Here is a 15,370-nt window from a genome sequence, read left to right on the forward strand (position 1 = left end):
CACACAAACACTTCGAATGCAGAGATTTAGGCAACAACCAAAACCACTCATTAAACTAGAGAAGTGACAATCTGAAAAATTTTTATGAATCAATTTTCTCATTACTATTTCAAACTATTTTGTGAAAATTTTTATTAAATATATACCTATCCATATTTCTAAATAGATATGTCTGTATTTGTATGTCTATGTACACATGTGTATGCATATAAAGTATACAAACATACACACATATTGATAAAGAGAGGAGAGGAGTTTTCCTGAAATTTAAAAGAACCCACTATTAGATCATACATTTAGAAATATACATAGAATAAACTATACACGCATAGAACAATTCCTTATGAGGAAAAAAAGATATAATCCGTCAATTCCTAACTATGTTTCCTTTCTATCAGACAAATTCACATATATTTTTACATTAAGGCATTTAACAGGCCTAATGGTCACCAAAGCTTCCTTTGAAAAAATAAATCCTTACAAATAGATGTTTTACAAAACAGTACCTCAAATATTTGTTCTAACTTTGGAAAATCTTACAAATGCAGAACCTACAAATGTCTGTTAAAATTCAGTTTTATTTTAGAAATAATTTGCCACCATAAGCATATTTTTCAAAGGATCCAAAATTAACTGGCCCATTACCATACATAAAAGTTACACACTAATATAACCATTACTCAGACATTTTAAAGGAAAATTACCTGGTATCCATTTAGGTCAGTATAAAATCTATTTTGGCTGTCTATGCTAGAGGAAATTCTCATTGCAATCTCACGGTTATATACTCTTCGGATGTCCACAATATTGGAAACTTCCACAGACTGTCCTTCTATTCCTAAATTTAAAAGAATACATACATTAGTAGAAAGAAATTAATTGCCCCACTTTTCTAAAATATACTATACATAACTCCTTCCAAAGTTACATATATTTTCCTGTTTTCTACTTTCTATCTTTACCATCTCTCATATGCTAAATGATGTCACAATTCACCTTTTCTTTTTTTTAAGTAGAAGATAGTAGATAACCTTTATTCAGGAGCACATATAACTCGACAGAAGGATGAAGAGCTAGGGATGAGATAGTAGATGAAGTATAACATGCAAATGATTCTCCAATGAGTTCTAGAGGGGGAAGAGGACATTAAATGAGAAAAGGTCAGCCCCACTACAGGCCAGTCCACCTCTGGTATGCACTGCCATTTCCAGCAGAGCCATTCAAGCCTACTTTTTCACCATTCTCTCCTTCCACGCTGGAAATTAGAGCAGTGAAATTTATAGTCTGTTGGTTCAAGAGACAGTGTATTATTGCCCATGATCTACATCTAGGAAAAAGACAGGAGATCCAATGAGATGTTTATGGCTGAAACTGATATTACCATATTAGTATTTCGGAGTATAATCTGGAGAGTTCCCCAGAAGTTAAATCAATTTTAATTGAGTTTGGCATCTCTTAGGATCGCTTATTGTGGAGTGATTCATTTTGCCCTTTGCTATATAAAGCACAGGACAGCTTGAAAAAGTCCCAGACGTATCAAACATTTTTTTTTTTGGATAACCCTAAAGTGTTTACTAATTTCTGTCTGTCATGCTACCCTAACTATATCTTCAGGTCCTCAGTGAAGCCTTGGGTCTATTTCAGAGACTCAGAGAGGAGTTACGAAGAAACCCAACACTCAATACAGATCGAGTGTGTATAAGAGATATTATAGGATCTCTTGAGAAAGAGAGCAGTTAGGAAAGTTGTCAAAAGAAGAAAGACTGGCCCTATCCTATTTTATACAGCTGAAGGTTTTTGAGGGTCCAAGAACCTCAGGCACTTACCTGTAGTTGTTATTTATTACCCACCTCTCCCTACTCTTCACACAATCTGTCACTCTGTGCTGATAGCCAGAATACTCTTTAGATAAACAGGGCTGTGTAAAGAAAAAGTTGGGAGGGGAAGAATAGAGAGTAGGGAAGACTTTTTGTAGGAGCCAAGAAGAATCCCCAGAGCTTAGAAGGTGAAAGCAAATAGTTAAAGAAAGGAAGTTTGAATCTGTGGGTTTTGTGGAAAAGAATGCAAATGCACCTAGTCTAGGCACTACAAGTGTACATGGAAAGGACACTGGAAATTGTAAAAGTAACAAAATGGTGACAATACTACATGGGCCGAAGCCACCATAACAGAATTTTCAGAATGCTCATGGAAGTTCTTTTCTGGTATATGCTGCTCTTCCAATTCAGCAACCTCTATCAGAGCTGACTTCAGTTCCTTACTTGTTAATAAAGCTATGATGAGAATGATCCCCATGGATGGGGGAAGGGAGTACCTTTTTTTCCCTACTTTATGGCCATAGTCTGAACCACTAACCTCTGCCTTCTAAATATACACATATATTTCCTTCAGAGAATTACCAGAAGAACCTGCCAAGATAGCTGATCCAAATATTTCCACTACTATTAGGAAGTTAAAAAAAATCACATACACTGATAATAGAACAACGGTATCTTCTTCGAAAGAGGAAATGTTGCTTTAAATGCAAACTTTCCTTTCAGTATGCTTACGATAGCCAGAATATTTTTCTAAAACCAAATGAAATGTATATGGAATTTTAAGACAAGCTTCTACAGATGAACCAAAGATGCCTCAGAACACAAAATGTAGCATTAGGGATGAGAGTAGTCACAGAGCATTAGGGAGAATAGCAGTAAACTCTAATCTACTGGAACCATTTGCAGGGTGTTTAACACTACTTTAAGTTTTCTCCTCTCTAGTTTGGATATTCTCTCAGAGGTCAACAGAATACACGAAATGAAATAAAGTCTTAATAAAGGAGAGCATCATAATTTCAAGTCATTTAGCTCTGGAACTCATTTACAAAAAACATACTTCAAGAAAAATTTAATAATTTCACGTTACCTTTAGCAACAATAAATTATTTCTGTTGAGAAACTCATCTTTCCCAAGCTCAGTATTATGCTCAGATCCTGTTGTGGCAACAAATCCTCCTTAAAAGGAGCCTCTATGTCCATTCACAATTCAGCAAGACATAAATTTAAATTCTGTCAGGACAGTCCTTTTAAAATAAGATCAACCTTAATATGCTTACTATGAACAAACAAAATAAAACCTGTAATGGTAACAAAAGCAAGGAGGTACCCCTGAGTTCTCAAAGAGAATGTATTACTTTTTGAAGAAGAATGTGTGTGAGGGCGATAGAGGATTGCTAACTTGTCCGATGCTGGGTCAAGAATTCCCAAGGTGTGCTGTTTCCAAAGAAGCTCTTGGGGCTGAGGGGAGAACCCCATGGGAAGCAGGGTACAGCCCAATGCTCCCTGCAGTCTGCTGGATCTTTGCAGTACGTGGCAGCAAAAGGTACTTTAATAAAGTGGTTCCACCTGTGCCTGGATGGCCAGAGCTTTCTAAGCTCCTCTGGTTTTTCTTCAATCCTGGGAAAGAAAATAGCTCCTACTTTACAAGAGCAGTCCATGGGGGCGGTGGGAGGTGATGCCATTTCCAGATTTCAACAAGAGGAATAAGTGCCCTCTTGCTGCCGACACCTCACACTCTGTCCCCTTGGAGAGAATGGAGAATTATCTATCCTTATTGACACATGCAATGCAAGGTAAAATTGAGCCAGTCCACAGGTGAAAAGCTGTAATAGAAGCCAAATAGTCTTTCAAAAACTTGGAGCTTTATTTTTCCTCTCTGGAGCCTGTTAGCTTCTCTTACATACTCCTTACATTCCAGTTTTTACAATGATTTGGGCATGTGGTAGGTGCTGAATCGAGATTAAACATAATTGGTGAGGATGTGAGAGGCTGTCCCTCATCATACAGAAGTTAGGTGACATGGGAGGAAAGCAGACTGGGCTGTGGATAAGGATCAAATAGATGGAAAGATGAAGGAGCAAGTACTTTCATTTTGAGCAAATACATGTATGTTAGGATGTAAGCTCAAGGATAGGGACCAGGTCTTATTTATCTTTATTCCCAGCACATAACAGGACAAGTGTCTGCTGAGTGAAGGGTGGCAGCTCTATGGGGGAATGACAACAGCCAACAATTACTGAGTTCTTACTATGTACCATATGCTTACTATATGCTTTACATATAACAACTCATTCAATCCTGACCTAAGCCTAGGAGGAAATTACTTGCCCCAGGCAAAGGCTGGCAGAACCAGGACTAAATCTCTCACCATCATGCTTCACTGGCAGACCAACTCCGGGAGAAAGTCGAAGTTACTTTGGGACCAAGGATTGAAAGAAGCTTTGCAGTAACTCTAAGTAGAGAGACACTCCAGATTATTTTTAAAAAAGAGAGAGGGCACTGATCTGGGATCTGATGTGCTGTAAGAGCTACTTCACTGAGTGAAATAAAATTAAGGGACAAGGCTTGCCAGAACCCCAAACTTCTTTAAAAACAACCCAAAAATCTCTCTAAAATGCCACAGTCACTGTAGAAGCCAATAAAGTAATATATATTAACTATTAAAGACACATACCCTATTGTCTCACTTATCTCCCTAAAATGAGCACTAATCACAAGCACAAGCAGGTTCACTGTACAGCGGTGCCAAGAGTAAGAAGATGGGAAAACACTCTAGATGTCCGTCAACAGGCAAATGAATAATAAAATCAGGTACCCCCACATTACAGAATGCTGTGTAGCAAAGAAAAGAATGAGGTAGCTCTCTGTCCTGGCAGAGAAAGACCTGATGAAAAAGCCACAGCATTTGTGTAGTATGGTAAACTTTACACTGGAAACAGACAGAAACATAATACTATACATTTCTACAGGTGTGTGTGTGAGTGAGAGAGCAGGGATGTGTATTATCTCTCTTGAGTAGTGGATAGGGGCCAGGCACAGATTCCAGGGGGTTTTCCTTATATTTGTAATGTACAAAATTTTTGTCAAAAGAGTGTGTGTGTGTGTGTGTGTGTGTAATTTGTATTTGTATACACAAAAATAATTTTAAGCATTTTTAAAAGAAGAATATTTTCTAAGAAGTTTAGGAAAAAATAAAACTAAGTAGGCAAGGGGTCAGGGTCAGGAGGCATCACCCTCTTAACTTTGCTGCTTAGCACCAGTCTTAAGGAAACCAAGAAGCATACGCCTTCAAGTGGAGAGAAAAACTGGAGGGTATCTCCTCCATGTCTGAAAGAAGAGGTGGAGGAAACATCCAGGAGGGTATAAATGACTCTGAGTGATGCAGATGGAAAGCCTGGGGTCATGGCTCTGAGCAGCAACTGATGGCCTCTGGAGAATCCTAGGTGTCATTTCCTCTGTACAATTTACTCTCATCACCTGTCAGATCACTATAAAATCTATCTGGAACAGCCTAATTCAACCCTTAACTGCGGAATTTCAGAGGGCCCAACCCTCTCCACCTCTCTAGATCACCTTATTCCAGCAATTCTGAAATGCAAAGTATACTTTTCCAAGGAATATACCTGATAAATCAGACACCACTCTCACCACACTCAAATGGTTACAGGAGTGAGAGGCAGCAGCTTGGGAGAAAGAGCAAAAGAGAGCCTCACTCATACCCCAGCAAGAATCCAATATCCTATTATAGTGGCACTCAGTGTGTGATTAGGACAAGTTATTAGATCACGATGGAATAATAGTAACTGGCCCACACCCACCCAGGAAAATTAAAAGTGATGGTGAGAATCCTAAGAGAGGTGTTTAAGTCTTCAAACAAATGTTTAATTGAAATTTGACATAGATATGAAATCATATAAAATAAATCCTCAGAAAACCTATCTGAGATTCAAAGCAAGGTCTTCAGTGAGTGTCCTTAAAATGCAGGCTCTCAGGCAATAATGGAAGCTTGCTATCTAATTGTTGTCCTCATCCCCTTCCCTCGAATCTGTGTCTAAACAGAGAGGGTGACTGAGCCATCAATGCATAGCAAATGTAGGACAATAACAGCTGTCATGAAAAGCAGGGCTTCTAATTTTATTATAAGTAATCTAGAGATTTAAAATATAAGAAGATGTGCACAGGTTATATGCAAATACTATGCCATTTCATATAAACTATTTGAGCATCCATGCATTTTGGTTTTAAGTGGGGGAAGAGGGTGTCCTGGAACCAATCTCCCTTGGATACTGAGGGACGACTGTATTATCATGACTATATTTTTTAAAAACTGTACTCACATCTGAAAGTACAAAGAATAAAAATGGCAATAATTCCCACAACCAGATGACCTTTTTCTCCATGTTAACTTATTCAACTTGTCATCTGTTATAAGATCTAATTTATCCTCTAAGGTGCTTACTGATTTACAGGTCTGTAAATTTCACATTGATTATTTCTACACAAGTTAAAAAATTAACATCTTTCATGAAAACAAATTTTAGTAAATTTCATTCCAAGTCCCGGATTTAAGAAAATGCTGATGAACTACTTTGTTTTATTTATAAAGCACTAGATAAACAACAACTACTAGTTATTGATCAATTTGTTATGAGCTAGACACCAGTCTATATATTTTATGCTTTTCATTTCAGTAATTCTCACAATGACACAAAAGTAAATAAATAATAGGAAAGGTATAGCATGTTGAGCATATGGATTACAAATTTTGGTAAAAGACTATACCAATTAAGCACAATATACTTGAAGAAGGCTAATAACTGAAAAATATACATCAAAACTGGGAAGCTATCTTTTTTTCCCCTAATAAACACTGATTTTACGAAACAACAGATTTTTTGAAAGCTCTGCTTTGGAGGGAACATAACATCTACATCAGTAACATTTTCTTAAATCCAAACCAGACAAGGTCTAACTAAAGCCCTCCCCTGGGAGGTGAATAAAACAGCTCACGACTCCGGAGCTTTCTGTCACCTTCCCTGCAATACAGGCTTGTGGTGGTCTGGGACAGGGGAGGGAGAAGTGCAGGACTAATCACGGTGGTCTGTCTGCATTCCCTCCACACTGACAGTCCTTCTCAACTACTGCTACTACTTTCTGTTCTGGCAAACACGTTCTTTTCTAAGGTGCCTGTAGGCAGGAAACTCAGATTCTATACATTCTCATTCCTCAAGCTGATCTGCCTGAAACAGACCTGCCATGGAGGCATGTGGGTCTTCCTTTTCTTTTTATACCACACTTTGTCCCCCTCCCAACTTAGAAAAAAAAGCAGCAGCATACCCTAACCCCCCCAACTCCAGTGGGGGCTGAACAAAGACAATTTGAAATACTGGTGTCTGACTGAACTTTAATGACTGGGGAACAAATATTTTTGTAAAAGACATGGTTTCCAAATGTCGGCTTTCAACAAAATTGAACACGTACCTAATCAAGTTGTCAAGCAGTAGATCACTAAACATAATTGAATAAAATAAATGTTTGACAATAGATCACTCTGATTTACGGAACATAACTCAGAAGGAGTTCAAGAAATTGAATGACATTCCTATAACAAAACTTCAATTCTCACCTATTTAAGAACATTCCTTTGCCTTACATTTATAAAAATAAAAAGTAAGAATAAAATCGACGCTGAAACCAACCTCAAATAAGTAATATTCAGCAATGGATACGTGAACATTTAGAGGCACTAAGGGTGTAATCCCATCTCGTTGAGAGAAATGTTTCCATTAAAGTTTATAAAGTAAATGATCGAAATGGTAATACAAATAGATTGTTTTGATCAATTGTATACTATTAATAATTTCTATAACTCAATCCAGAAGAAACTTAATACTTCCAGTTTTAGCATCACAGAATTTTAAAATTTAAATTTATATACATATATCTTTCCAAAGGGTAATGAAAAGTCGACCAATAAGAAGACTCTCAAATATAAAATTATTACATTAAGATAAAATTCCATAGGGGAAATAGAATGGAAATAGTTCAAGGAGAAAATAACGACGTGAAATTTGACTGTTAAAGAAGAGCTCATTCAGGTTTTTAAAAAGTGCATAATTTAGTATTAAATGACTATCCATTGGATATGCTTATTTTAAAATGGCAATATTTACAATATACTAAAAATTACATCCTTTGCAATTATTTAAGTGTACAAAGAAAAACTAGATGTCAACTTAAAAATATGTAATGGACACAGAGTTCTTCAAATTCTTATAGGAACAAGGGAATTTGATCTAACAACCCCTCTTCATCCTTTGTGATAGTCTTTTCCTCCATTCTGCCCCTTGAAGTGACATTTCTCCAAGACCTGTTAATCTCAACAAGTCACTTCCTTTATCAGATCTCCCCAACTGCCCAGCCCTACGAGTCTTCTCTCTCAGAAATACTTATCATCTAACTCATCTGGCTCGCACATCCTCTTAAGGAGACACAACACTTAGCATGTGCTAGGCTTTACATATATTAACTCAGTTAGGAGGCAGACTCTATTACTGTCATCATTTTCAGGATGATGAAACCAAAGTCAGAAGGTAATAACTTGCACAAGGTCAAATAGCTAGTAAGGGCAGTGCCGGGATGGAAGCTGGGAATGAAATGCAGGTGGGCTGACTCCAGAGTGTGAACAGATAACCATCACAGGTCCCCTGGTGTTTCCCATCCCTGTGTCCTTCAACTGAGTTTAGAACAACACACATTTGTGGGGGATGCCATTTCCCTGCTAAGAAGCTACACCTTCAACACAACAGCTGCTGTCAAACAGCCCCCAAGATAACCTCTGAGTTCTGAATTTGTGTAACCAGAATGTGCTTATAGGCTCTTAAAATAACCTTTTTCATGCCTGTTGGGAATAATCAGATTCGACACATAGCTACTTTTTAAAAGTTCCAATTAACAGGAAAAAAATCCTTAGCAGTCAATTGCATACTATGATATTCCAAAAATGTTTTAATTACCTAAGTCTGCCTAGCCATAACTAACTTAATGCTTTTTACTCTTCAATCAAACTAAATATGGAATGTAGTCCTGGGGAAAAAAAATGAGAGATTGATTGCAAACCATTTTAATATCCTCATGAATCTTTTTATGGAAATAAAAACAACTTCAGTGAAGCTCTGAGACCTTGTTGACAGGTGGGAGGTCTCAAGGGATGGGAGCCCCAGATTCAAGCGCCTTAGACGATGAATTTAGAAACAGGGAGTCAAGCACCAGAGAGACTTTATGTGATGCTAAGTTTCGTGAAGACTTAGATGGTTATACTGAATTGACCACTTAGTCTTTTTTATGGTTTAAGAAATCAAGTCTCTAAGAAATTAAAGGACAAATTCAAAGTCATCCTAGTTTACTGAGAGGTGAAATTAGGGATTCAGATCTCTCATTCCCAGTATGATGCTCTTATATGTTTAACTACATGAAGTTCATTTTGACTTTCTAAAAAGGGTCATGTTATGAACCCATTTAGATTATATACTCAAAATAGGAAAAAATGAAGTAATCTCTCTTTGATTGCTAGATATGCCCTCGCAAACTATCAATCAGCCAAATGAATGTCTTTTCTCCCATACTTTTAGATGCCAGTTCATTACATTTTATCTCCAGGCTTCTTGTTTTCTTTTAGCAAGACCCATTACATACGTTGGTGGAAAACAGGCAAAAGTATTGCATTTAAGACATTTCTCCTAAGGGTTGAAACATGGTTTACACACTAATACTCATTCACTTAGAAACATTTGCCTAGTAGAACACAGTCCTGGGGTGGGGGTGGCGGGACCTTGAAGGTATATATTATAACAGACCTGAAACCTGAACCTTCTGCCAGTAAAAATGTACATGACACATTGGTAACCCATAGCAACCTAATTCTTCAAAGTAGCTGCTGATGTCAGAAAACTAGGGCACCAAAGTCTAATAATTACAGCTCTGAAGACAAATGAAGCCACAGCTAGCAAATGTCATTTATTGATCATTACATCACTGCAACGTATGTATTTTCTGCGATGGTACAATATCAAATATAACACATGGGGATACAGAGGCTTCTGCTTGTATCATATTCTATCTTCTAATCCAAGATTAAGGACAAAGGCTAAAGTAGCCTACTTGGCAACACTCAAAGCTTCAATCTAATGAAAGATGATTACACTATAAGAAAAATTAATCCCCACTTTTCCCACATTTTCCTTCAGAAAAATGTTATTTTCTACAAACTAAGTAATTTTTAGAAATCATAAAATAGTTCCAAAAGGGCATTTCATTAAATTATGGTTGCTATAAAACGGATTTCTTATTTAACCTGATAAAAGGCAAAACATTATGTTTCATTAGAAATCTCTAAAGCCACTCTGATCTTTCGGAGCTTTTAAAGCTAGTGAGCACAAGATTTCCTCTATTTTAATAGTTCTAGAACTCTTTTGAATGTAATGTCTGAACAATATGAAAGGAAAAACACAGTGTTTTCTAACAGCTTAAAGGATGTTAAGAGAGAGACCTTAAACTGCACCTCTTATTATTTTCAGAATCTGGAGAGAACACCAATAGAGAAACTAAAGTCAAATACGAAAGCAAGAACAAGACCAGAAGTGGTGTTGGACCCAGGCCTCTCAACTCTGTTTCAAAATCAATAATGACCACACAGTTTACATAACTTGGGAAGTGTTGTTTGATCTTCGTTCTTGATTTTGTTTTCTCCTGAAGCTTAATTTTGGAGAAAAGTTACTTTGGGCAGAAAAGAGTCAAATATTAACTGAAAAAGAGATTAAAAAATTTAAGGATATTTTGTCAGGTCTGCAATACTTTAGTTTTTTAAAAGAATGTTTTGAGTAAACTGAATTTGAAAGGAGGTTTATATAAACAGACACTCAATAAAGACAGACAATCCATAATATTAACTAATTTTCTGTTTCTTTACCCTTGTTCCTGAAAGATAAAATCTTTCGTATAATCAACTGGTTTAGCAAACTAATATAATTACAGTATGCAATCGTAAAGTACTAATCATCTCTCTCCCCCAACCCCTACTTCTTTCTGGATTCTAATTTGGTACTACCAATACATAGGCTCTATTCATTAATACTCATTCAAATAATAGCATCTGGTCAGTGTAAGGGAGGCAAAATTAGCATTATTCAAAAATAGTTTAATGAGTTCAATTTGAGAACAGATATTTTTGTTATTTTAAGAAATATTAAATAAAAGCCAATCTACAAAAGCTTGGAAGTTAGCTAAAGTTTTCTTTGGACCTAAGACGAAAAGTTACATTCTGTCTGTGCACTTTGATCAATCACCCAGATGCCTGGTTTACAGGAGGCCAAAGTTTAAAACATCAAAGAGTTTTTAAGTATTTCTCAGAAGAGATTCTTTGGAGCAGCATAACCAAAGCCCTTTCAGGTAGTTTGAACACCTAGCGTCATACACCCTGAAAACTTTACATCTCTGTCATAGGTCTCCATTAGTGATTTAATTAAAACTCCAAAGAGCCAGGATCCAGACAACCTGAGCCCTCATCAATGGTGTATGAAAGAAAAGGACAGATGGAAGTGGGTCATAAGGGCTACTGAGAAAAGACTCCGTCTCCACAATTGGGTTTATTTTTTCCAGGTGGGAGATTTGTTGAGAAGGGCTGACATACAAACATGGGAGAACATACAGTTTGGAGAAAGCCTTTCAGGTGATTTGGTGTCTCCATCTCCTACCAACTACTTTCATGTTAGAAAAAAAATAAATGCTCCAGGCTTGAGAGAGCAAAAAGAAAGACTGATACGTCACTTTGAAAAGTTTCAGGTTCAATCCAGGAAAGCACAGTGAAATTCATCTGGAGAAGCACTCTGACTTAACTTCGTATTATAGCTAACTTACTTATCTGTCATTTCTCACAAACTTTTGAAGGTTTCTGCTTTCAAACTACAGAAATCTAATATCAGGAAAAAAATGCTTCAGCCCAAGTTTATTCCACCCACTGAAACATCCAGAAGGCACTCTGAAGTCTGCATACTTATTTTTTTATTTTTATTAAGCTAATACTTTTTTTTTTTTTGAGGAAGATTATTCCTGAGCTAACATCTGCCACCAATCCTCCTCTTTTTTGCTGAGGAAGATTGGCCCTGAGCTAACATTTGTGCCCATCTTCCTCTACTTTATATGTGGGACACCTGCCACAGCATGGCTTGACAAGCGGTGCATAGGTCTGCATTCAGGATCCAAACCAGTGAACCCTGGGCCACCAAAGTGGAACATGCAAACTTAACCGCTGTGCCACTGGGCTGGCTCCAAGCTAATACTCCTAAGTGTCCTGTTCAGAACAATCTCTCTTCCTTATCTGACTAACTAGAGTCAACACTCCATCTTGGAGGACAAAGAGTCAGTTAAATCTCGGTGGCCTCATCTCCAGTCAGGGACAGGCAGAGAGGAGGAGAGGAGAAAAGAGAAGCATTCACTTCTTTTTTTTTTTTTAAAGATTGGCACCTGAGCTAACGCCTGTTGCCAATCTTTTTTCTCTTTCTTCTTCATCTCCCCAAAGTCCCTCAGTACATAGTTGTATATTCTAGTTGTAGGTTTTCTGGTTCTGCCATGTGGGATGCCGCCACAGCATGGCTTGATGAGTTGTGCTAGGTCTATGCCCAGGATCCAAACTGGCAAAACCCTGGGCCGCTGAAGTGAAGCACATGAACTTAACCACTCAGCCACTGGGCCAGGCCCTAGCATTTAATTCTGATGAGTGGGTGTTTGTTGGAATAAGTAAATAGGCAAGTCAGAGCCTATTAATCTCCAAATCAACCACTGAAGCATGACAGCAAGCTAACATACAGAGACAGCAAGCTAAGCTTACAGCCACCGCAACAGAAGAGGGCCCTCTAATTTATAGAAACCATGCTCTGATATGAGATCCAGATCCCCTGGACAACCCAAGAAAAATCAGAAGCTGCTGTACTGGTGACAGAAGCAAATAATAGCAAAAGCAATTAAGCAATTACACTTTATTGAGAAGCTGGATTTTTCTGATGAGCAGCTTCAGCATTTATTCTGAGACACCGCCTATCCCCAAATATAACTGATGAAAAACAGTGGTAAACCAAGCTTGATGACACAGGTCTGTGCCAAAGTGTGTGCCATGTTGTACTCAAGGAAGAACTTTTCCATCAAAAAAATAATAGTTTTAAGCAAAGTTAAAAGTAGTTAAGTGCGCCTCCTGTGTGATACTGTTATTTTCTACTCATAAAATGCAACCTTTTCCCACAGCTGAAAATGTAATTTTAGATTTCTCAGAGATGTTAAACAATGGCTTATACAGGAGTACAAAGGGATGGTCAGAAATATTCTTTCTGACTTACTAGAGGTATTAAGAAACTCAACAAAAGATTACTTCAGAACTACAAACTTTCTTGTAGGTAGCAAAGTAACTGCAGATAATTGTAGAAGTCACATTTAGGACACAAAGTTAATGTCTAGTATGATTTTTCCCACCTTCCAGAAAATCTTTTACTTCTTGATTTAACCTATGAATCATGGGTTATTCTGAAAACATATTATATCATGACCCAAGAAGTTGCATGAGAAAGTTTGTCCACATCTGAAATTCTAACAAAAGGTAAACATTAATGAAATGTGCAGTTAAAAAAAGTTAATTAAAAGCAAAATTAAATTTAGATACTGAAATGAGAAAACTGAACTTCCGCTAAGAAATTCCCTGAACACAGTATCCCTTCCTTCCTCACAATGTTTAAAAAGTAAAGAGTGCCTGTCCATCCATTTTATCATTAGTTTGTGAAGTGCTTTATTTGCTACCTGTATGAAAATTCAGGCAAAGAATATTTTTCCTCTTCTAATTTTTTTTCAGCTCAGAAAAATTTAAAGCAAACAGCAAGAAAAATTTAAAGTGGTGTTTTCATGAGGCCCTTTTCTAAGAGTTGATACCATGGTAAATGGTCTGGTTACTAGGATTAAATTTGTGGTTGGAAAAGTACTCCATTCTAAAAACGCTGAATTTAAAATCAGTCAACATAACTGTACAATTCTGAGTGTTTGGGAACCACAGCTCTACCCAGACCCTATGGAAGGACCAGTGCCATTGCCCATGGTTAAGTTCCCAAAGGATCAAAGGCTGTCACTCAGTTAATAAAGATGTTGCTCCATACTGTCCTAAAAGCAATAAACAACTGCCTGATTTTATACTCTAACAGCTAACGAGTTGTAAACAAACAGAACTAGTTTAGAACATTTTTCTTTTAAAGTTCAATTCCAGTGATACATGCTATTGCAATACATTCTATATTTAGGGCAGACTGTGTGTGTCTGTGTATCAGAGGTAGTCAGTGATCCACTAACAGGAAGCCACATTTGACATAATTCCCATTTTATAAAATAAAAAATACCACACTGTTTTTAGATCCTAGAAGTAAAGTTTCCAGTTAGTAAGCTCACGACAAAGACAAATATTGCAGTGGGAAAGAGAAGATATACAGAAAAAAAGAACATGGATATGTAAGGAATTAAATATTTTACCTTTTTTTTGTTTTTCTGAGGAAGATTCCCCTGAGCTAACATTCATGCCAATCTTCCTCTACTTTTAGTGTGGGAGCTGCCAGCACAGCATGGCTGCTAACAGAATGGTGTAGGTCTGCACCAGGGATCCAACCCTGGGCCACCGAAACGGAACACGCCAAACTTAACCACTAAGCCAAGGGGCTGACCCCATGTTTTACCATTTTTGATTGTCAAAGAGTAAATATATTTTAAATCATACAATACGCATGATGTCAAGTTTAGACAGATTATGATATCATCTCCAAAATCCAATTAGTAATTTACTAAAAACGACAAGAAAAGCAAGATCTCAAGAACCAGTATACATATGTTTCACAACTGTGTTTCTCTGTTGTCTTACCCTGTATGTTGTACAGTCGGACTCTATGGGTAACATGTTCAAAAAAGCAAGTCACGTCTGAATAAAATCTTCCACGTTGCACTCTGACACGGGGCAGTGTTGTGTAAACATAAGGCTGAGGAGGAAATGACATTTTTAAGAAAAATATTTTGGCTTTTAATTTTTCTGAGAAATGTTTGTTATAGTTTCCAAAATGACAAACACACATCATCTGATATTTGCAATTTTAAGTGAAAACCAAACCTTTACACACATGCTATAAAAATTGAATATAAGATTTTTCATTAGACAAAAATGGCTGAAAATAGAAAATAAAAATGTTCACAACTTGATTGGACTGGATGATCTACAAACATTTCCCCACAGCTATAAAAATTTCTAATTAAAATCCTCCTATATTGTCCATATGTCACTTATTAGAAACAGTAATCATTCTACAGCAGTGACATTTTCCCCAGCAAACCTTTACTGTAACCATGGTGCCCTAATGTTCAGGAGTCGGGGCAGGTGGCAAGGATGACCACAGGGAGTCATCTAAGCAAACAGGAAGCAGGATCCAGAAACACGGTTCAATCACAGTTAGGTTTACTATGTTATAAAACACTCTGCCCTT

General features: G+C 37.1%; 1 protein-coding gene across 3 annotated transcripts in view; it reads right to left on the minus strand.

The window, feature by feature from the left end:
• Nucleotides 1-15,370, minus strand: part of MAN2A1 (mannosidase alpha class 2A member 1) — a 268,043-nt gene that overhangs the window by 121,256 nt on the left and 131,417 nt on the right. For all 3 annotated transcript variants that reach the window (XM_070517621.1, XM_070517622.1, XM_070517620.1), the window contains exons 16-17: nucleotides 14,758-14,872; nucleotides 705-838 (exon numbers count right to left, since the gene is read on the minus strand). In XM_070517621.1, the coding sequence (XP_070373722.1) occupies nucleotides 705-838; nucleotides 14,758-14,872 (249 nt within the window). The remainder of the gene's footprint in view (nucleotides 1-704; nucleotides 839-14,757; nucleotides 14,873-15,370) is intronic.

The sequence above is a fragment of the Equus asinus genome, chromosome 9 (genome assembly GCF_041296235.1).
Source record: "Equus asinus isolate D_3611 breed Donkey chromosome 9, EquAss-T2T_v2, whole genome shotgun sequence".
NCBI lineage: Eukaryota > Metazoa > Chordata > Mammalia > Perissodactyla > Equidae > Equus > Equus asinus.